This window comes from Monodelphis domestica, chromosome 3 (assembly GCF_027887165.1).
Source record: "Monodelphis domestica isolate mMonDom1 chromosome 3, mMonDom1.pri, whole genome shotgun sequence".
Taxonomy (NCBI): Eukaryota; Metazoa; Chordata; class Mammalia; order Didelphimorphia; family Didelphidae; genus Monodelphis; species Monodelphis domestica.
Window position 1 is genome coordinate 399,398,388 of NC_077229.1, and position 22,663 is coordinate 399,421,050.

The 22,663-nt window shown below is 36.4% G+C and overlaps 1 protein-coding gene and 1 long non-coding RNA gene across 4 annotated transcripts in view; one reads left to right on the forward strand and one right to left on the reverse strand.

The window, feature by feature from the left end:
- The window catches only part of LOC100014747 (palmitoyltransferase ZDHHC11), a 252,599-nt gene that overhangs the window by 226,488 nt on the left and 3,448 nt on the right, over positions 1-22,663 (forward strand). For both annotated transcript variants that reach the window (XM_016431409.2, XM_007486776.3), the window contains exons 11-12: positions 15,483-15,588; positions 20,635-20,716. In XM_016431409.2, coding sequence (XP_016286895.1) covers positions 15,483-15,588; positions 20,635-20,716 — 188 coding nt within the window. The remainder of the gene's footprint in view (positions 1-15,482; positions 15,589-20,634; positions 20,717-22,663) is intronic.
- The window catches only part of LOC130458479 (uncharacterized), a 153,609-nt gene that overhangs the window by 98,714 nt on the left and 32,232 nt on the right, over positions 1-22,663 (reverse strand). The window lies entirely within an intron of this gene.

Below are 22,663 nucleotides of genomic sequence, written 5' to 3' on the forward strand. Positions count from 1 at the left end.
TTCACATTCACTTTATCTTTTCCAAATAATTTGCTGTTTAAGAATGCCTTCTCCATCTTATACTTAAAAATGTGATTCTTTGAATTAGAGTATAAGATTGTATATAAATAAATATATGTATAAAAAATATATATATATACATACACACATATGTATATATGTGGAATGTCATATTAGATTGAACCTATTCCCCTAGCTTATCGATACCTTCATGGATCTTCACTGTCCCCTCCTGTATTAATATCTTTTCTTAGTTTTCTGTCATCTGCAAATTATATAAGCTTGCCCTCTGTACTTTTATCCACGTCACTGGTGAAAAATAATACCCAATATAAAGCCAAACAGATTCCTAGGATAGTCTACCAAAGACTTCTTGCCAAATTAACTTTGAGGTATTACTCTTGAGCCCTTGGTCTATTACACCCAAGCTCGGCATTCAGCTTGTTTTGAATTAATCTATTTAACTGGAAGATACATCATATAGACAGCTAAAGAGGAAGGAGAAAGAACTAACAACTGGGAGGAACAAGAAAAGCTTCCTGTAAGAGGCAGTAATCTGAGCCTTGCAGGAAGCTAGAAATTAGAAAATGCCCAGATGAGGCGGGACTGCATTCCAGGAAGATGGTCTGTGTCATAGCGTGAATGATAGGGCATAGAGTGGCAGGGGCCAAGAACTGCAAGTAAGCCAGTTTGGTCAAAACTTAGAGCGTATGAAGGGGAATCATGTGCTGTAAGTTTGAGGGAAAGTGGCCTGGAATCAGGTGCTGGAAAGCTTTTATTTTCTAGCTGAGGAATTTGTATTGAGCAGGACAATGAAATGATCATTCAACTTACTCACATGGGTGCTAAATATAAATATACATATATATGTATATCTCATATATGTATTTGTCTACATATGTACATATATTTAGAACGTTAGTGTTTCCAGAGCTCTTTGCATACATATATTCATTAACATGGTGCTTACCATTTGGTATAGCACGATGATACTAAACTCAGAATTCTTTCTACTGGGGTTAACGAGACCCCATCTCTGTTGTCACTGAGTTTACAATCTCCTAGGACAAATCCAAGTATTTCACTTATAAAGGGGGAAACAATTATGATCTCAGTAAAATAAATGTGTAAATATAAGTCATTTAAGTTTTAAGATTTTGCTAATAACAACAGTTTAGAGTCTATTTACAGGTTTAGGATTTTTTCTCCCTTTTTTTTTCTTTTCTGGATTGGTAAAGCCAAAGACTTCATCACCATTTGTTTGCCTACTGGTGTTGAGCATATCCAAACTGAACTAGGCTATCAGTCAGTTTCAACAAACAAAAATACCTACTATGGGTCAGATATTACTGGGGAAATAAAGAGAAAAATAGACTGAGCTCTAAAGGAGTGTACAGTCTAACACAACATATATCCATGTACAAACAAGACATAAATAGTATAAATTGAGGGTAGTCTTAGAGGGAAGACACCAAGATTATAGAAGACTAAAGGTTCCCAGCAGAAGGCTTGAACGAAGCCAGAGAAACCAGGAGGCAAAGATGAGCAAGGAGAACATTCTAAGCATGGGGGATAGCCAGTGAAAATGCCTAGAATCTGAAAATAGAGTATCTTCTTTAAGAAATAGTAAGGAGAACAATGTCACTGGATTGAAAAACAGGATAGACAGTGTAAGAAGACAGGAAAGGAAGAGAGGACCAGGTAAGAAGGACTTGAAATCCATACAAAGGATTTTATTTTTGATTCTGGAAGCAATGAGGAACCACTAGAATTTATCGAATAGAATTATGACATGATCAGACCTACACTTCAGGAAAATAACTTTCATAGCTGATTGGAGGATGGATTGAAGTGGGGAAAGACCAGAGGCAGAGAGAACAACCAGTAGATTACTGTTGTAATAGTTCAGATGTCCAGAGAGTCTGCACTAAGGTGATGGCAGTACCAGAGGAGAAAAGGAAACATATATTATGAGGGTAGATGTGATGGGATTTAATAACAGACTGATATGTTAGGAGAAAAGAAAAAGAGTGAGGAGTTGAGAATGACATCTGAGTTACATACCTGGGTGTTTGGGAGGAAGTGCTACCCTTGACAGTAACATGAAAGTTAATCAAAGGGTATCACTTGGGAAGAAAGCTAATGAATTAATTTGGGAATGCATATCCTCACATGGCAAATAGGTTGTGGCTCTACATGGAGCCTTTCTAGCCTGGAAAACCTGCTAGAGCCTTCTTTCTGGAGCACAACCTCTGAGAATTCTCCAGGGAACCCTGCTCACCAAAATGACATACAAGAGATAGATTTCTATGGATGACCAACCATAAGTCACAAGATCTAGAGGTCCAAATAATTAATTTGCGGTGGCTTCACAACACCAAAACTGGAATAATATCACAAGGAGATTAATTGTGACTTTTGTAGTAACAACACAGCAGGAAATCCTCCAGCAATCTTATTTTTACAGGATGAAATAATCACTGCATTTTGTTTTTCTATAATTGGTAAGGAACTGTAATGTTAATTTGCTACTAACAACAAGAACTCCTGTGAACAATTCTCCCCTCTGCAAGGAGAGGTGGGGTGAACTAGAATTCAGGTAAATTATCTTTAACAAATATGCATTCCCTGAAAGCACCTTCTTTCACAAGCTTTACTTTCTTTTCATAATAGGGAAACTCCACACAGCTACTGGGGCTTTGTGGGTATGCATGGCAGTCACACCCTAAAGGGGATTGTGAGTCAGACCAGGGTGGGCTAGGAGAATGCATAACTGAGAGCAGCTGTGCAGCTGGGAACATGATTTCAATGAAGGAGCAGGCATGGAGGCTGCATTGGAGAATACAGGACAGGAATGGAGCAGTTACCAAAATCAAAGCTCTAAACATCATATCAAATTAGAACACCCTTGGATTCTGTAATATTTACCAAACTAAATACCAATTAGTTGTTAACTGGAAGAGGAAGATGTTGTCCCTCCTTTTTGACTATATGCTACGTGATATAATAAGTTGGTATTAATGGAGCTTTGTCTGGGTGTCAATATTGTGGGTTGTGCCTCTTCTGTGGTAACATTAGGATTAACTCCTCTATTGCATTTTCCATGGGCTTAAAACTTTTTCTCATTACTTCAAAGAGTGGAAATTTTGTTGGATAGCTCACAAATATGGTTTCCTTCCTCTTAATCTTGTTTTTAACAGTCCTAAGCTGTACAACTGAGAATAGAATTATAGGGGATTTGCAGATGCATACCTTTCACTGTGGTGCAATTTTTACCCACTGTGAGGAATTAATGTCCGAGCCAGACTCACTAAGAACCAGTCTCCTTCCTACAAGTGATCCACTGTTATTTGACATAGTTCTTAACATGTAAGCTAGAGCAGCAAGACAAGAGAAAGAAGTTAGAGGATAATTAGATAAAGAAGAAGCTAAATTTTCTCTTTTCAGACAGTGTAATGGTTTTCTTAAAGAGCCACAGAGAGTCAAGAAAGAAATAAAATCCAATAATCCAATGTGTTTTATCAAATCTACAATAATCATCACCTTTTCAGTATATCATTAATAAAACCAAAAAGAGATAAAATTCCATTTAACATGAAATGCAATAGTACCCCAATTTCTTTACAGTTTCAATGTTATGCCAATCAAACTACCAAAAGGTATATTATTAGACAATTCATTAGAATTAGGCAAAACAATGGGAAATTTCATTTAAAGGGGAAAAGATCAATAATATTACAAAAATATAATGGGAAAATGTTAGGAGGAGAGGAACTTAGTGCTCTAAGATCTGTAAATACGCTGTCAAGGAGTAATTATCAAAACTATCACGCACTGAATGGGAAGAGAAGAGAAAAGCATATCATTGCAGCTAAGTGGCACAGTAGACAGAGTTCAGGACTTTCAACCAGGAAGATCATCTTCCTGAGGTCAAATCTGGTTTCAGACACTAGCTGTGGGATCCCGGGCAAATCACTTAACCCTACACATCTCAGTTTCCACATTTAAAAAAAAATGAGTTCGAGAAGGATATGGCAACTTTGCCAAGAAAATTCCAAATGGGGTTGCAAAGAATTGGACACAAATGAAATGACTGAACAACAAAGATCATTAGAGTAGCTTGAGTAAGCAAGAGCTAGGAACAAATGCATGGAGCATTCTGGAGTTAAAAATCCTCTAAGAATCCAACTACAAAGTGATTCTGTAGTTGGCAAAATTGCTAGGGTAGCTAAAAAGCCATCTGATTAAAAAAGGGTTTGGTAAACATCTTATACCTCATATCTATAAGGATTATATATGAGCAGGCACTGGTGATACTTTGAGGATGGTAAAAGATAGTCTAGAAGGAGCTTGTTGTGAAGGAGGAAGCTGAATGGTAGGAGCCTTGATGGGCTGACTCCTACACTCTCTCTTACATTCCTGCTGGGTTGTGCTAACAATGGGTGTTTCTCAAGAAATTGGGGATCCCCTGTTATAAGAGGGTTATGGGGAGATGAAGGAAAGTCTCCCCTATTAGGTGTAGTAAGGGGTACCCCCAGATTTCCTGGCATGAAGAGGTCTAGGAGATAAGCCACCCCCGAGTCTTCAGACTCAGCAGGAGAGGGGTCTTGGTTTGCACTCTGTTTTGGCTGATCTGTAGCCACAAGAAGTTACCTTCCTTTAGCAACCAGAATAAGCCACTTGGATAAATCTGGCTGCATGCTATATTATTTAGTAGACAAACAATATAAGGAAAGATGGGGAGTTGGGTTGTGGAAATAGGAGTCCCTGATTTCTATTCCCCAAGGTCCCTGGCTCTGAGAGATGTCAAGCTACCCAGAGTTTCTCCTCTCCTTTCTCACTATTTCTCTCCCTCCTAATATAATACTACTGGGTCTAAGTAACAATCAGAACAGGTGCAGAAGGCTAAGGGGAGAGAGCCAGGCTCTCTGACAGAGAGTCCATGACCCTCTTGGGACTGAAGAGACTTGACACTCTCCTTGGATGTTCTCAGAGGTATTATGTTGTTGAAATACTTTATAGGAGAAGTCTCAGGGCAACTCACAGGGGAATCCTTGATTGGCTCTTGGGAAGATCTCCAGCAAGGAATATGCTTCATGACTATTCAAGATCACCGTTCAAAAAGCCCAGAATTCTTCTCAGAGTCCCTTCTTCTCTCCCAGCATCCTCTGCTACCAACTGTCTTTGCTATCAATCATCTCTTCTTTCAGTGTTCCATCTTTCCCTTTGCAACATGCTCTTACATATCTTAATAGATGACTCAATAATACCAAACTAAAAAGTTAAAAAACCTTAAAAGGGAATAGAAAGTTATATCTTTCACAATGATGAAAAGTAGAATATGTAAGTAGACATGAGCGAGATCATAAAATACAAAACTGGTGATCTTGAATACATAAAATTACAAACCTTTTGCTCAAGTAAAAATCAGTGCACCTAAAATTAGAATAAAAGAAAAATATCTTTATGAAGTTCTACAAAATTAATGGCCTTTCACCAACATATGAGGGCAAAAAGCATATGAAGTAGCTGTTTAAAAAAGAATTATAAACAGTCAAGAACTTTTCATCTTTCATCATAGATTCTCTGGCATTGTGGTTGGTCATTGGGTTGATCAGTATTTTTAAGACTTTCAGAGTTGTTTTTGTCTTTATAAATTTTTCTCTTGGTTCTCCTTGCTTCATTCTACATATAAATTCATATAAGTCTTCCTAGATTTCTCTGGGAAGATTTTTATCTTATGATTTCTTACAGCATAATAAAATTCATTATGTTCTTATACCACAATTTGTTCAGTTATTCCCTAACTGATAGACACTTCCTTAATTTCCAGTTCTTTGCTGCCATGAAAAAAGAAATAAATATGGGACATTTTCCTCTTTCTTTGATCTCTTTGAGTTATAGGCTTAATAGTGTTATTGATGGATCAAAGGGTATGGCACAGTTTATAAATTTTGAGTAATAGTTCTAAATGCTTTCCAGAATAGTTGTGCCAATTCATTATCCTACCAATAATGCAGTAGTGTTCTCAGGAGAATATACTACATACCACTTTGACAGAGAAAGTAAAAGAGATATTGAGGAAATATTACAAATACAGACTTCTTCAGTTATCTATTATCAAGAAATCTAGGATATATTCCCCTCCTCTCTCTTTCTCTCTCTCTCATTTTCCCCTTTTTCCTAACAGAAGAAAAGCAGATAAATTCTTGCCTTAATGATAGTTTGATGATTCATAAGCAGAATTATAGTTCTAGAATTACATGACCTAAGAAAGAAGCTATTAAGTTTGAAAATCTGTAAATGCAAAGGAAATCATTTCAGTGAGTTAGAAAAGAAGAGTTGCCTAAAAAAGAACAAATTGGGCGCATATAGAGATTACTGACCAATTCAGGTTTCAAAAACAGATTCATTGAAGATGAAAGCATGGGAAGGTAATGGTATATGAACACAAAAGAAATGCACTCTCATAATACCATTAAGAGTGCTAAAGGCCAGAATGAGCTGAGGCTTACTATACTAAGGATAAGAAAAATGATTTTCATATGTAGGGAGGAGAAGGAACAGAATTTCTGCTGGTGTGGATGGAGTAATGATAATGGATGGCGGAGAGAAGGCAGGGCTAATATATATATATATATATATATATATATATATATATATACACACACACACACATATATATGTTGTTTTTGATTTTTATTGTCATGCAAAACAAACTTCCATATTGGTCATTGTTGTAAGAGCACACTCATCCATAACCAAAACTCCCAAATAAGACCAAAGATACTCTGATGTGAAAGACGGCTTCAACAGCTCTTTCTCTGGAAGTGGATACCATTTTTCATCATAAATCTTTAAGGATTATCCCAGATCAGTGTATTGCCGAGAGTAGCCAAGTTTTCACAGACGATCATCATATAGTACTGCCATTATTGTGTACAATGTTCTTCCAGTTTTGCTTATTTCACTCTACATCAGTTCCTGAAGATCTGTCCAGCTTTTTCTGAACTCATCTTGCTTATCATTTCTTATAGCTCAACAGCATTCCATTACCAACATGTACCACAATTTTTCAGCCATTCCCCAATTAATGGGCATCCCCTCAATTTCTAATTCTTTGCCACCACAAAAAAAGAAGGGCTGATATAAATATTTTTGTAGAAGTATGTCCTTTCCCCTTTTTTATTATCTCTTTGGGATACAGACCCTATAGTGGTTATTACCAGATTAAAGGGTATACCAACTTTTATAACCCTTTGGGCATAGTTCCAAATTGCCCACCAGAATGGTTGGATCTGGAGTTCACAACTCCACTAACAATGTTTAATATATTTTTTGCATCTATTTCCTCAACTGAGAGGAATAACGTTTGACTGGAAAGGAAGGAACAAAATATTTACTAGGGTGTTGAAAGTCAAGGAAAGTAATAATATAGTAAGAGTACTCACCTGCCCTTTATAAATTCAAATCACCTGACTTAGATGTGCTCAAGTACTGAAAGATATGATTGCAGAGTCTTAATGAAAGAGCCTATGAAGTATGTCTACTGCTTCTTGAGAAAAAGGTGATTTACTCAAAGTACAGAATGAGATCTACATTTTCAATGATGGCCACTGTATTTTCTTTTTACTTGACTACACTTAATTGTAGAAGTGGGAGAGTGTTTTTTGTTGTTTTGTTGTTGTTGTTGTTGTTTTTTACTTAACTATACTTGATTGTAGAAGTTTGGGAGTTGAGAGGAAAATGTGGAGGTAGATAAGTCAAATGAAAGTAGTTAGATGTATTCTGAACTGGTTGAATAATTAATGCAAAGAATATTGCCTTTCCATTTATTATGAAATATTTTGTTCAGTCATTACTGGATCAATTCTAATATGAAAAGAAGTTTCTAGTGTAATGTTCCATTGCTTTTTCATTGACACATTATTATATAGGTCTATGCTTCATCATCATTCTTCTGGAGGAAAAAATGGTCATTGCATTGGTCAGCATCCCAAACATTATAGATGATTACTCCATTACTTAGCTGATCTGCAAGTGTCTTATGAGTGCCTCTTATCTGCCCAGCACATAAAGATATAATAACTGACATTTATATAGAATTTTAAAGTGCACAAAGCATTTACTACATATTGTCTCATTTGATTTCCACAACAAGACCTGAGAGGTAGATATTAGGACTCTTAACCTTATTTTTCAGATGAGGAAACTGAGGTCAAAGAGGTTACATGACCTGCTTTTGGTCACACAAAGAGTAAGTGTCAGAGGATTTTCACGCAGGGTTCTCTTGAGTCCAGGTACAGCACTCTTGCCTAGACATGGATTCCTGCTCTCAAAAATTTTATAATCTAATTGAGTATTCAAAATTAACAAACAAAACCATTACAGAATAATCTAAGACAATACATTAAAACAAAGGCTAACCTAATATAACAGGCCATAGATAAGATAAATGCTAAGGAGTGAAAAAGTCTAAGAGAAGTTTTCTTAGAGGACATAGAAATTCAACTGAGCCTTAGTGGAACTTAGATCAACAGTGAGAAAATATTGTTAAGAGGGAGAAACTGAGCATGAAAAAGAGGAAAAGAAATGTAAAAAGAGATATTTGAGGAAAAGTTCATTTTGCTTTAAGAGTTAAGTAGGTAGGTAAAGATGAATTGGCAAAATAAAAAAATAAATAAAAAGTCTTCACATTTTCTTTTCACTTAACAGTCAAAAGTCAATTTTAGATGAGTCTTGTTATGTAGGTAGGTAAGTGTCATGGTCTTCATTTCATAGATGATACCAAGGTAAGAGAAGTTAAAAAATTCCTAGGTCAATGCTCAGAAGACTCTGTAGTCAAATCATAGAGGGTCTTAGAAGCCAAGTAGAGGAGTTCTGAATCGTGGCAGTCGGCACTGGGTGATCTTCAAAAGGAGAATGACATCATTCAAGTGTTGTTTTAGGAAAATTATTCTAGCAGTGATAAACAGAATGAATTTTGGCAAGGAAGGACTTAAGAGCCAATGATAAATTTGGGTATTTTTGGTTTTTTTTATTTGTTTGTTTGTTTGTAGATAAGGGCTTCCTTATCTCACCCATTCTAGAAGTATAGCATCCTCTCATGTAACTGATTCCACTACCAATAACCACTTCAAACTTTGACCTGCTATGTTTTGGTCTAGGTCATTTCACCCCCTTCAGCAGTGTACACCTTCCCTTCCACCTGCCCCCACTGCAAGGAGCTTGCCATATTGGTACCAATCTTAATGAGGACAGCTGATAGACAACCTACTGAAGCTCAGAACTCCCAACCTCAAGTTTTCCCTTAGCCTCAGCCTCTTTGGAATGTGTATTACAACCATATACCACCATGCCTGGCTTAGTTACCAATTTTTATATTAATTTAGGCAATAGGTATATACATATAATTATTGTCAGTATCAACCCCACTCTTCTATTTTACCTGTTATTTTAACTGATGGGGATTACTCCCATCATTTCAAGATTTTGTTCTGGTATATTTTCATGAGACCCTACCTCAGAACCTATGGATTTGTTGTGATTGTTTTCATGACTGTTGCAAACATTGCAGCACTTTCTCCAAATTTTCCTTCGTATTTTACTTTTAACAGAATTTCAAGTACAAGCATCATTAAAAATTCTATTTATGTTAAGATGAGACTAAATATCCCATATACTATTATTTCATGATGGATCAATAGTCTCATGAAAATGAAATATCATCTATAATAACATTTAATAGTCCAAATAAAACCCTGTCCCACATATTGAGTCAAGTAAGGTAGAACTAATAATAGAATGGCAGCAAAAATCAATCTAGGCATAAGCCAAAGTTCCCCAGGGGTGAGTTCTAGAATTGCCTAGAAATAGGTTAATATTCAACACTTGGAACTGGAAGTGATCTTATACAACTGAAGGTCACCTTATCCAACTTAATCAATACTATGTGAGTTTTTATGTTCACATCTCTTAAAATATATATTTAACAATTGACTCTCCCTCCCCCCTTAAAAAACACTTTTAAATTTAATATAGCTGAGTAACATTTTCCTTCATAATTTTCTTACATGTAGAAATCAAGAAACAATAATTCAAGGCCTGATTTGTAGCATTTTCTAATTTCCAGAGTGTAAATTCTCACGATGAAAACTTAACAATTCACACTCAAGAGCCAGTTGAAGCTGTCTCTAACTCACAGCTACCTGTTCACCACTACCTGCAACTCCCTCATTTTATAGTTGGGCATACTGAATCAAATCCAGAGGAATTAAATGACAAGATCAGTACTACATAGGTAGTAAACAGAAGAGCCAGAATTTATATTTAGATCCCCCATATAATTTCAGCACTTTCCCAGTTACTGCCCTATAGCTATGGAATCTTCTCTAAATCTATGCTAATAAAATGATCTATTATAGGACCAGAGTCTAGGGGAACTATTCATGAAAAAATCCTTTGTATTTCCAAACAGCTCCATACCTTTCCATCTTTATTTTTTTAAACCCTTAGGCAGAAGAGTAGTAAGGGCTAGGCAATGGGGGTTAAGTGACTTGCCCAGGGTCACAGAGCTAGATAGTGTCTGAGGCCATATTTGAACCTAGGACCTCCCATCTCTGGGCCTGGCTCTTAATCCATTGAGCCACCCAGTTAACCCCTCATGCCTTTCCATCTTAAGCAATTATCCATATTTCCCCACAACTCTTTTATATAAGATTTACCAAACATACTAGAGTCTTCCTTGTATTCTTTTGAGTCATAGAGATTATAATCAGTCATTTGGACTCCATATGTGTAGTTTATCTCTGCCTAGTTTCAGAGTGATGAAGACTCATCCCTATTTGACCCTAGATGCATGCTTTGGTATGAGGTCTCTTACTGCTATCACTTTCATCATCTCCCAGGATCTCCCCTTGTCCTAGCCTCAGGAAAACCCATCAGCTTTAATGAATCATGAATATTATGCTCTGATTCTTTTCCTCAGTCTCTGACTAAGGTATTCTAGGGAACTCTTCCCTAATCCTTACTCCAGTCCACAATAATGTTCTTAGCTTATACTATTGCCTCATCCTTAGCCCTCATCTTCCTTCTAATTCCTTAGACTCTTCCTGTTCTACCTTTCTAATTTCTTTCCTGATGCTACCTCTTAGGTTTTGTAGGGGTTAAATTGGGATTTTGGCTCAATAAGAGTTATAAATTCAGTATTGTGGTCGCCAAATTCAAAAAATTATCCCTAAGCCAGAAAAAACATTTAGCAGTTTTTATTTATAATGACAAAGAGAAGGAGTTGAATTATGAAATGTAGGATGGAAAGAGGTAAGGAGTTGCCTAGCCTACACTAAGCGCTGATCTGAAATTCAGCTCATTCCCCAATAAAGTTCTAATTTCCATATGGAAGTTTGAGTCACTCACCAGGAAGCCAATGCAGGATCCAAGGAAAAGAGTCTCTCCACAGAACTCATGCTGAAGGGAGTATCCCACTGAAACATCAACAAGCAGAGAGAGTCTTCTCACAGAGCCACTAAGGCAGGAATCTCCCCAAGCCAGAAGTTCTGAGGAGAAGTCCCAAGGAGAAGTCATGAGGACAAGAAATTTGGAGGACAGGAAGTGCTGGGCTTTTTATAGTCCTTTTTCCATGTCACTTCCTATCCCTTTCCCTCTTCACAGGGGCCAATCACAGCTTCCAATTTGCCTAGCACTGCCCAGGGATGATTGTCTGTGGGATCTACTTCTCTTCCTCTAAGGGTGTAAACTCTTATCAAAGGACTTATAAGTTTTTGACTGATTGAGTTAAAAAGATGGAGCTCTCTAAATAAGTGACTTGTGCATTCTTTTACATGATTGCTAACAAAGTGTCAAGTAGAGGTTTTTAGATTGATTAACTCAAAATAGACAAAGAGAATAAAAAATTTCCTTTCACAATTTATAATGGTGATTTATAATCTCCATATTATAACCCATTTGGTTCAAGTTTACAATTATGTTCCCCCCATACCCCTTTCTGCAAGGTTGCTGGTTTTCTAAAATTTCTGGTTTTGGGCAAGATACAAATTCAACAAATCTATATATTATTGAAATACAAGGATAAAAATGACATAGCTCCTTGAAGAAGTGTACAACTGAATCAAGAAACATAAAGGTATAGGAATAGATAAGTATAAGGACTAGACTTATGTTTTAATTAGTATTGGGAACTTCCAGGTGAGGAAACTTTTCATTGAAAAAAATAGCCTCATCTCAGCAACTTATGACTTTAGAGAGTTATCTAGAGCACTGAGAGATAAAGTTAGGAGTTGTTTAAGTGATTTGGCAAGGGTCACAAAGCCAGTATGTGTCAAAGACAGACCTTAAATTTCTGGATCCTAGGCCAACTTCTATCCATTTCACTACATTGGTCCTCTAGATTATGAAACATAAAGAAATAAATATAATGGTAAGGTCAAAAGTGAGGACAAAAAAAGAGATCCAAGCCAAGATCTATAAAAACTTCAAAAGGGAGATACTTACTGGAAAGTTAGTGAAGTTTGAATGGAGCAAATGGTATATAATCCAGTTCTTGAGGGATGAGAAAAATTTCAAAAGGTGAAAATGCATTCCAAGCACAGAAGATGACTTGTACACAGTTAGAAGAGGTCAATATGAGACTGGTGAAGAGCCCACCATCCAGGTGGCTGCAACTAGAGAACAAGAAGGTAAGTAATAGAAAATAAGAAAGAAAAAAGAAAATAAGAAAATATGACTTGTAAACAGATTGTAGAGACCCTTGAATGTCAGCCTAATGGGTTTATATTTTAGTCTAAATCAGAAGGGAAGTCCTAAATGTTTTTAATGGGGAAATGATATGTTTAAGACTTTTGTACTCAGAATGATTTAGCAGCTGTGTGAAAGATGATTTGGAAAGGGTAGAGACTTGAAAAGGAAAAAAAAAATTTACAAATGTACAAGCAAGAAGGAAACTAGATAACATAGTATATTAGAGTACTAGAGTTAGAGTCAGAAAAATCTGAGTTCAAATTCTGCTTCTTACACTTATTAGCTGTGTGTCCTTGAGCAAATCAATTAACCTCTCCCTAGTTTCCTCATGTATAAAATAGGGATGATAATATGATCACTTGCCTCCCAGGACTATTGTGAGGCTCAAATATAACATTTTGAAAGCATTTTGCAAGCCTTAAAGCACTAGATTAATTCTAAAAAACAATAATAAGAAAAACTAATATCTGAACATGGGTTATAGCAGATTAAGTGGAGAAGAGACATGAGTAATTCAGTATTATAAAGGTGAAATAGATATATCTTGGCAACTGATTGGATGTGGTCCACAATGAGGGAGAGGAAAGGATCAAAGAGGAAATAAAATTTTATAGCTGTGTGGCTCAGAAAACAATGGTAACCTCAAACATAATAGGAAAATTGGGGGAAAGAGGAAGATTTGGGGTATGTATAATAGATATGGACTCAGTTTGGGACAAGTGAAATTTGAGGAACTAGTAGGACATTCAGGTACAGATGTCTCTGAGAGCTCAAGATAGGGTAAAGCTGAATTTTAGGGGAGAGGTTGAGTTTGGATCTAGATCTTAGCCATTCTGGACTTCATCAACCTAGAAATCATCCACAGAGAGGTAATAATTTTCAGAAGGAACCCACTCCCTAAAAGAGATTGCATGCTTGCATAAATACATTTATGTTGCTTTAACTCTTACCTTCTCTCTTAGTATCAATTCCAAGACAGAAGAGCAGTAAATGCTAAGCAATTAGGATTAAGTGACTTGCCCAGAGTCACTTGCCCAGTCACATAGCTAGGAAGTGTCTGAGGTCAGATTTGAACCCAGGTCCTCCTGAGTTCTAACTCAGGCCTGATGCTCTAACCACTGTGTTATCTAGCTGCCCTTACAGTCATACTTTTAAAGAGAACATCAATTTTAGTAACTTAAGAAATACATTTAGAGTAAAATACAAATATGATGGCGCCATTTGAGGAAGGAAGAACATCTCAACATGTAATGAACCAACTGATTTTCTATATACATTTGGCAGCATGATAAAATAAATATTATAGTGAACTCAGAGTCCATAGAACCAAGTCATAGATCATATCGAAAGAATCTCAGAGACCATGTAGTTCAAACCCTTCACTTAATAGATGAGAGATCTGAGGTCTAAGGAGGCTCAGAGACTTTCCTAAGGCAATAAAGGTAGTAAGTTTCAGAGTTAGGATCTGAATCAAATCCTCTGACTCCTAACCCAAACTCTTGCCCTAGACCGTATTAAGTCAAAAGGCACCTAAAAGAACATCTGGTCCAATGATTGATGTGACACATACTTCCAACATTCCCCAAAAAGCATCTTATAGACAATCCTTGTACTGATTTAGGGCTCATTACGTTATGAATCAACCCCTCTCAGTATTGACTCCTTGGACTCAATGTTGTCATTTTCTGATCCTATTGGCCTTCTTAGAACAGCTATATCAAGAGAGGATAGCAGAAACTCATGTTAAACCAACCCAACATATAAGTACATACTAGAGATCAGGGAACTGCTAAAGACATTAGGGAAACAGATTTGAGCTGGACAAAGACTCATTTCTCCTGGACTCACTGTACCTGGCCTCCTAATCTGATTTCAGCTCTCAGTCTAGATTTCTGTCCCTGAAACCAATCCCATGTTTCTATAAAAGTTCTAGGATTCCAGTATTCTAGAAGAATACTGGTAATGAGCCAGTTTGGTTGTTCCATGGACACACTTGTTTGAATCTCAATTCAGATATTACCTTTACTCAGAAGGGCATTTCCCTTCCTCAAGCCACAGCATTTACCCAATCATGTTCTGGCTCATCTCTAGAGAAGATAAAACACTAGTTATTAGAAAGTTCATTCCTCTATATATTGTGTCAAACTACTATTGTTCCCTGTAACACGTGAGCTATGTGTGTGTGTGTGTGTGTGTGTGTGTGTGTGTGTGTGTGTGTATATATATTTTATATATATATATATATATATATATATCTTTGAGCTTACTGTTCAGTCATTTCAATTGTCTCAACTCTTTTGACACCATTTGGGGTTTTCTTGGCAAAAATCCTAGAGTGATTTGCCATTTTTTTTCTCAAATTCATTTTACAGATGAGGAAACTGAGGAAATTAGAATAGTGTGACTTGCCCAGAATGAGATGGTTAATTAAGTGCTTGAGATCAAATTTGAACTCAGGAAGATGAGTTTTCCTAACTCTAAGCCTGATCTTTCCATCATGACACCTAACCGCCCTTTTTGAGCAATTAGTCCTAAAAGGTGGTATTAGAGGCAAGCAACTCATGTCTACGACTAATGATATTAGGATGAAAACTCCTTTTTCTAAGAAAAAAAGGTATTACCTTTAAAATTAACTGGAAAAAATGTAATCATTGTCCACAAGCAAAACAACAAAAAGGAATTAAATGATAATTGGGGCTTTTTTTGGTTTTTTTTCTCCTCTCTAGCACATCAAAGAAGACAAGCTCTCTTCTGACCTCATTCCCTTTGAGAAGTCCAAATCTCTGTAAAGGAAATAATAATACCAAAACTAAAAGCTGCTTCCCTCTAATGGTAAGGATGGCACCTTGTTGATTATAAGGAGAACTTCTAGTATTGACTTTGTCTCATCATCAAGAAAGTCAGGATTAAAAAGTCAAAAACTTAAGCTTTAGGTTTCACTCCCAAACTGAAAAAAGAAATCTCATGAGTCTTCCATAATGAACTTGAGGTGATTAACAAAACAGAAACAACTGACAGTAGGTATTCATTTGAAACATTAAGTAGAGACAGCTAGGTGGCTCAGTGGACAGAGATCCAGACCTAGAGACTGGTGATTTGGGTTCAAATCTATCCCAGATACTTCCTAGCTATGTCAACCTGGGCAAGTCACTTAATCCCCATCATCTAGCCCTTACTATTCTTCTGCCTTAGAACTGATACTTATCATTGAGTCTAAGACAGAAAGGTAAGGGTTTAAAGAAAAAGAAAAACATTAAGTACCTCATATGAACAAAGAAAGCAGTGGGCAAGATAGTGCTAAGCCTATGAATATGAAAAGCACTCTTTCTATCCTTGAGGTAACAGCTCACATTTCTATATCGTTATATAATCTTTGAGACACAGTGACCTAGAGAATAGAACACTGACCTTGGGATCAGAGAGACCGAGATCAAGCCCTGACTCTCACACATATTGGCTAACATGGATAAGCCACTCAACATCTCAAGCAAAAAAAATTATTGGATTGGCACTGCAAGATCTTCAGCTGAAACTCCTTATACCAAGGAAATTGTCAGTAGGGTTTTATGTATATATGTATGTGTATACATACTCAAATATGTCCACATGTATATATATACGTACATACACATATGTACTTACAAATTGGACAATGTTCAAAACAGTCTATATTCATGATATCATTTGATCCTTACCACAACCCACCAACCCACCTTACCACAATCACTGAGGTATCAACTTCATTTTATGGATAAAGAAATTGAGTAGAGAAATGATATAAGTGATTAACCCCACGATGAATGAGCTAGTAAAGAGCACAGGCAAGATTCAAACCCAGATCTCATGGCTCCAGTTCCCAAGCTTTTGCAATGACACTATAGCTGCCACATAGAAGAAGGGGTTGAGAAGAAAAGTCATGGAAATAGCTATAGAACAGGAAGATGGAAAACCCATTCACAATAACAGATTAGAACATGTAGATGGGACAAGAGAGATAAATCACATGGTAATGATAGAAAAATAATTTAAGACTTATCTATGGGACTAGAAGGACTGGTCACTGAAATGAAACAAACAGGCAAATATTTTATCCCTTTGTTCATTCAACAAACAATTATTCAAACATTTACTCCATGCAATGTAAGCAGATGCAAAGATTATAGGAGCATGGCCCCTGTTCTCACAGACTTTATAAGCTAGTAAGACACATGCTTGTCCAGTGCTTCAGAAGTGCTATTATTTCACATCCCTCAATGTCTATGTATATGTACATATAACTTTTTTTTGTCAAATGATCCCTTCTTTAGTGTGAGGATGGGAGGAGGAAGAGAGATACCTGGGAACTTTTATGTAACCAACAAATATATAATTTTTTAGAAGAGTATCAACCACAGATTGTGATTCATGAATGAAGAAAGAGCAAAATTAAGAATTTCTGATGTTACCAGTTTTGCTCCAGTTTTTGTCATTGCTAAAGAGATCAAAGAGAAATATATAAACACATGGTATTATTTGCATTGTGAACATTTTTCAAAGTTTCTCAAAAACTTTTTTAGAAACTCCAGGGTTATCATAGTTTATTGTTATTATTATCATTATTATTATTAGTTGTACTACAGCTCTTATCTGAACTTGAACATATGAAATCAGAGTCCAATATATTCATTTCAATAAATACCAGACCATAAGCCAAAAGAGGTAATGTCCTCTTGGATTAAATAGAGAGGCATAGGGGGAAGCTAGGTGACTCAGTGGATTGAGAGTCAGACCTAAAGACAGGAGGTCCTAGGTTCAAATCTGACCTAAAATACTTCCTAGCAGTGTGACCCTGGGCAAGTCACTTAACCACTATTGCCTAGCCTTACCACTCTTCTGCCTTAGAACCAATACAGTAAGATGGAAGGTAAGGGCTTAAAAAAAAAATAGAAAAGCACAGATTCCAGGAGCCGGGTTTGAGAGTTTGTCTCTGTTCTGCCTAAGTAGACCATATCTGGAGAATTGTGTTCATTTCTAGGCACTGAAGTTAAGAAGATCACTGATAAACTAGAGTGCATCTGGATTAGGACAGAGAAGGTAGTATAAAGTCATTAAAAACAATGATATTTAAGGACTAGTTAAAGGAGCTAGTGATATTTTAGCCTAGAAAAGAGGGGACATAATATTTGATTTGAAGAGTAACATTCATTTACTCTTAACCTCACAAGGGAGTCAGTTTTCTACAATATGGACCAAGATGGTAGTAATTCTGCACTGGGAAGTAAAGTTACGTAATGACTCATGTTTATGACCCCAATTAGAGAGCCTCCTTAAAAATAGAGCTGCAAGTGAAGTGCCCAGCCCAGAAGGAGAAAATAACTCTTCTGTGTGGTTCCCTCCCATTGTGCTATCATGCTGTAAACAAAGGGACAACAGGTAACATGAGGACAGGGTTAACCACAGGTTCCTGTGAGATCTAACAGGTTTTGTAAAAACAACAACAAAAACCCAGTTAATTGAAAGTAAGGTAGGGGCAAGGTAGGAATTTCCCATTCCTTGGGGCTGGGGACTTTTTTTCTCAGCACTCCTCCTACTTCAGCGAGCACCCTCAAAAAACACAGTTATAATACCTCTCTACCTGGTCATTTAGAAGTCATCTCTCAGAGTCTCAAAGTTGGAAACCACCAATGTGGCAGATAATGATTACCATGGAAGAATTGCTACTAGGAGACAACTGCTACCTCTTTTCTCTCTTCATTCTCTCTTTAGGGTTCCTCAAAATCCCCCTATAACCTGTACGTGAAAAACCTTGGTCCTCCAGTCTGAAAGCTGATTTGTTAGTTTCCTCTATTTCCAAACTGGGAAGAATAACAAATCCTAGGGTCTCTGTGAACAGCCTACTCACAAAACCAAGCTTTCCCCAAGTTACAACAAAAGTATTTGGAATGTGGAAGAATTTAGACTGGTCTTATTTGACCTCCAAGAACTGAACAAAGAGAAATGAATGATTATGAGAAGGCAAATTTACACTTATTGTCAGAAAGAATTTCAAAATAATTAGAGCCATACAAAAGTAGAATGCCCTACCCAAAGAAATGGAGGATTCCTTTTCATTGCAATATCTTCAAACCAATGTTGGAAAGTCACCTTTTGAGGCTATTAGAGTTGGGAATTCCTCTTAAGGAGACATTAAACTTGCTAATCAATAAAGTCTCTTCCCACTCTAGAATTCAAAAATTCTGTATTTTATTCAGTATTTTAGAATATCAATGCTTGTTAGAAAACAGTCAAAAGCCATTGGAGGAGGAAAGAACGGATCCTTAACTGTGCAGTTTGATATTTGAGTGAAAAATCATTCATTGTACTATAGGATTTTCTTTAGGGAACAACTACAGAAAATAACAATGTAGTGTTTAAGTAGAGTAAAAAATGAACACCATCTAACTGAGAAACAATCCTAGTATCTCTCTCTTTGCCTCCATCAAGGACAAGTTCCATCTACAATGGCATCTATCTGGTTACAGTCAATACTTGTGGACCTCAGAGCACCCATATTTAGCATACAATATGAACCTGTCCGAAGTCTATTGTGTTCAGCTCTAAAATAATAGTCCTTCAGTTCTAGTCATTAATACCACTCTTGCCGACTCTCTCTCACTTGCAAGACCTATCTACCTATGCAAAACCTATCTGTGTCTTCTTACCTTAGTTGACCTTGGCCTTAAATCTTTGTTTTTCTAGCTATGTGGAATCTACCAGATCCCTACAGCTTTCTGAACTCTAAGCCCCAGTCCTTCCTAACCAGCTCCATCCCTTTCATAACAACCAATTGCAAAGATAATTTTAGGATTGTGACTTAAAATCTAGAGTTAATTGGTCACCAGGGGAAATCCCAAATAAAATACCCAAGTCAGTCTGGAAATTTGTGGTAATTTAATTAATATAGAGGGAGGAAATTTAAGGAAAAGGAGGGAAGAGGATATAGGATTTCTCCTGCCTGGCCTCTGCCAGGGGGAGTTTTAAAATCCCCACCTCTAGGTCTCTGAAGAAGATTAGAGGCTTCTAAGAGGATAAAGTTGGAAAGTAAAGGAGGAAAACTCAGCCAGAAACTCACCACCAAACCGGACAATAGCTTGTAGCCACGCTAAGATGCCAAAAGGCCCAGCACACTGCTATCAGCCAACTCTCCTCCGCAAAAGGTACCTGAGAGAGGAAGTGAGCCACGTATATAGACCTTTCACTCTTGTGTCTCCTCCTCTAAATGCCCATTCTTTTTAGTTCTCATCTTCTTTGATTAGATTATATCTTTAGAGTTATTTAACACTTCTTTGTTAAGTTCACCTTTTATGAGTTACTTAACCTTTTTGTGATTAATTTAACCTTTATAGTTACTTAACACCTTTTTGTATTAAGATCTTAAAACAGACTTAGCTTAAAGTTCTAGCTTCACTATAAGGTAAAAGTTAAATACCTTCATTGTTCAATCAGGAGATTACAACTTTATCTTCCCCTAGAGTACAGTCTAAGTAGGGTGGAGTAATTTAGAGTTCCCAAGACATTCCTGATTTTGTTAAACCACGTATCTTCATTGTTATAATCAGTAAATAGCTAAATCCTGAAGGCCCTGATGTGACCCTTGATGGTTTTGGGGTTTGGGATATTACAATACAATTGGCTGAGTTGAAATGGACAAGAAACATTGAAAGAGCAGAATAAACCTAACTGAAAGTGAAACCTAAACTAACTGAAGGTTAACAGAAAGCAAGGTTTTGCTCTTTGATTCTAAAATTTGTAATTACACTTTAAAATTTGCAGAATTACAAACTCTGCAGAAAACCTTCCAACTTGACTTATTTTCTATAATCAACTTAAAGCTTTTTTTCCCTATTATTGTTTAAATAGTCAGCAATAAGCAAATGCCATAGAAACAGGCAGAGTCGGAAGAAAACACAAGAGGAGAGTGAAGATGTGAAAGAGAAAAAGGGTAAGACACTGAGTTACACAAATTTACTTTTCAAATTTAGTACACATTAACATTTACTTTGTTTTGATCCTCCAAGGAGGAAATGGGTCTATAGAAGTGACCAGCTCGCTATGTGGGAGGCAGTTTCTTCTTCGATATTAAGAAGCTAGTCATAACTCACAGCTAATACAGCACCTGCCAATGGCCAAATTGCAAATAACTTTTGATTGGTATCCCTGATAAGAACTGACTTATGAACAGATGAGTTACAAAAAATATTGATACAACTTATTTACTCTCTGGGTAGTCTGTGTAGTATGGAGGAAAGGTGTAAAATGATTTCTAATCTGCTAAATGTATGCAATACTTTTGAGGATAATCTTTGCCATAAATAAAACCATAAAAATAAATGAACAATTTAAATAAATTCAAGAAACATGGGATAGGACAGGTAAACCCGAGGTGGAAGAGAGAATCTGTGGGAATAATAGAGAGCATTTATAAAGTACTTTAAGGTTTATAATGTACTTTATGTATGTTACCTATGCAGATGAAAAATTTCCCACACCTAAGGAATATTCCCAGCATCCTTTTAAGTTACGTCCTCATTTTATGTAAGGATGCTTGGGAGATAAATTCATCTGAGACCCAAGTTGAGGGGCTCTTTTTTCAGAGCTTGTGTTTTTGGTAAAGTGCTGCAGGTGTGAGTCTCTGTCTCTCTTTGCTCTACTCACCTGACTGAAAGAACCTTTTTTTCCTTTCCTCTCTCTTTTAATTTATTATTAAAATTCATATATATTTTTCAATACTACAAGTACTTATTTATTTTTACTCCTACATACCTCATTTGATCCTCATGACAACCCTAAGAGATAGGTGCTCTTTCTTATTCTCATTTTATAATGAGAAAATTGAGGCCAAGAGAAATTAATTTAATTGTTCAGGATCACACATCTAATAAGTATCTGAGACAGGATTTGAAATTAGGTCTTTTGATTCTACATATAGAACCCAAGCCATTATGTCATTGAACTACCTAGTAAATAGGCTAGTATCAAAGGAAAGTAAGCAAAAGAAATGTTAGGGGAAAATGTTAAAAGATGAAAGAGATCAAATAAATACAAAAAAGATAAATGGGGAAAGACACAAGTTTATACGACCATAACCTTACATGTGAATGGACTAAACAATCCAATAAAATGAAACATAAGGGCATAAGAGATAAGAAAAGTAAACCAACACTTTGCTATTTCTGAGAAATACTTCTAAAAAATAAAAACACATACCAAAAAATGATTGGCTAAACCAAAATTTACTACCTATCAGTAGATTCCTAAAAAACATAATTTAGAGTTGTGCTAAGAGAAAAAGAAAAAAAATCAATTCTAAGAGAGATTAAGACAGAAACTATAGTGAAAAGAAGGAAAGGAGGAAGGGAAAGAAGGAAAATGGTGCCTTTCTTTGTAAGCAGGCAGTTTGCAATCAAAGAAAGCACCACCTTTCCTGTTGCTATGGTGGACTGCAAACATTTCATCCAGGTTCATCATCTCAGGATTATCCCTGACCCTTTACTCTTCAATAACACCACAATCTAATCAGTTGACAAATCTTATCATTTCCATCCCTACAATACCTCTTACTTCTGTTCTTATTTTTCTACTCACCAAGCCACCACACTACATCAGGTCTTCATAATTTCTTTGTCTCTTGCCTATGCTATTTCAATAGTTTCCTATTTGGTCTCCCATCATCAAGTCTCTGTCTACCCAAATCCATCCTCCACGCAGCCACAGGATCTAAAGCACTAGTCTAAACAATCTTCTTTCTCCCCTCTCTCAATTAATTGCCTCTGCAAACACATATAAACTCTTCTGTGTGGCATTTAAAGTTCTTTCTGGTCTTCTTACACTTTAATCCTTTCATAGTCTCTGAGGTCCAGCCTTAGTGGCTTACTGGGATTTCTCAAAA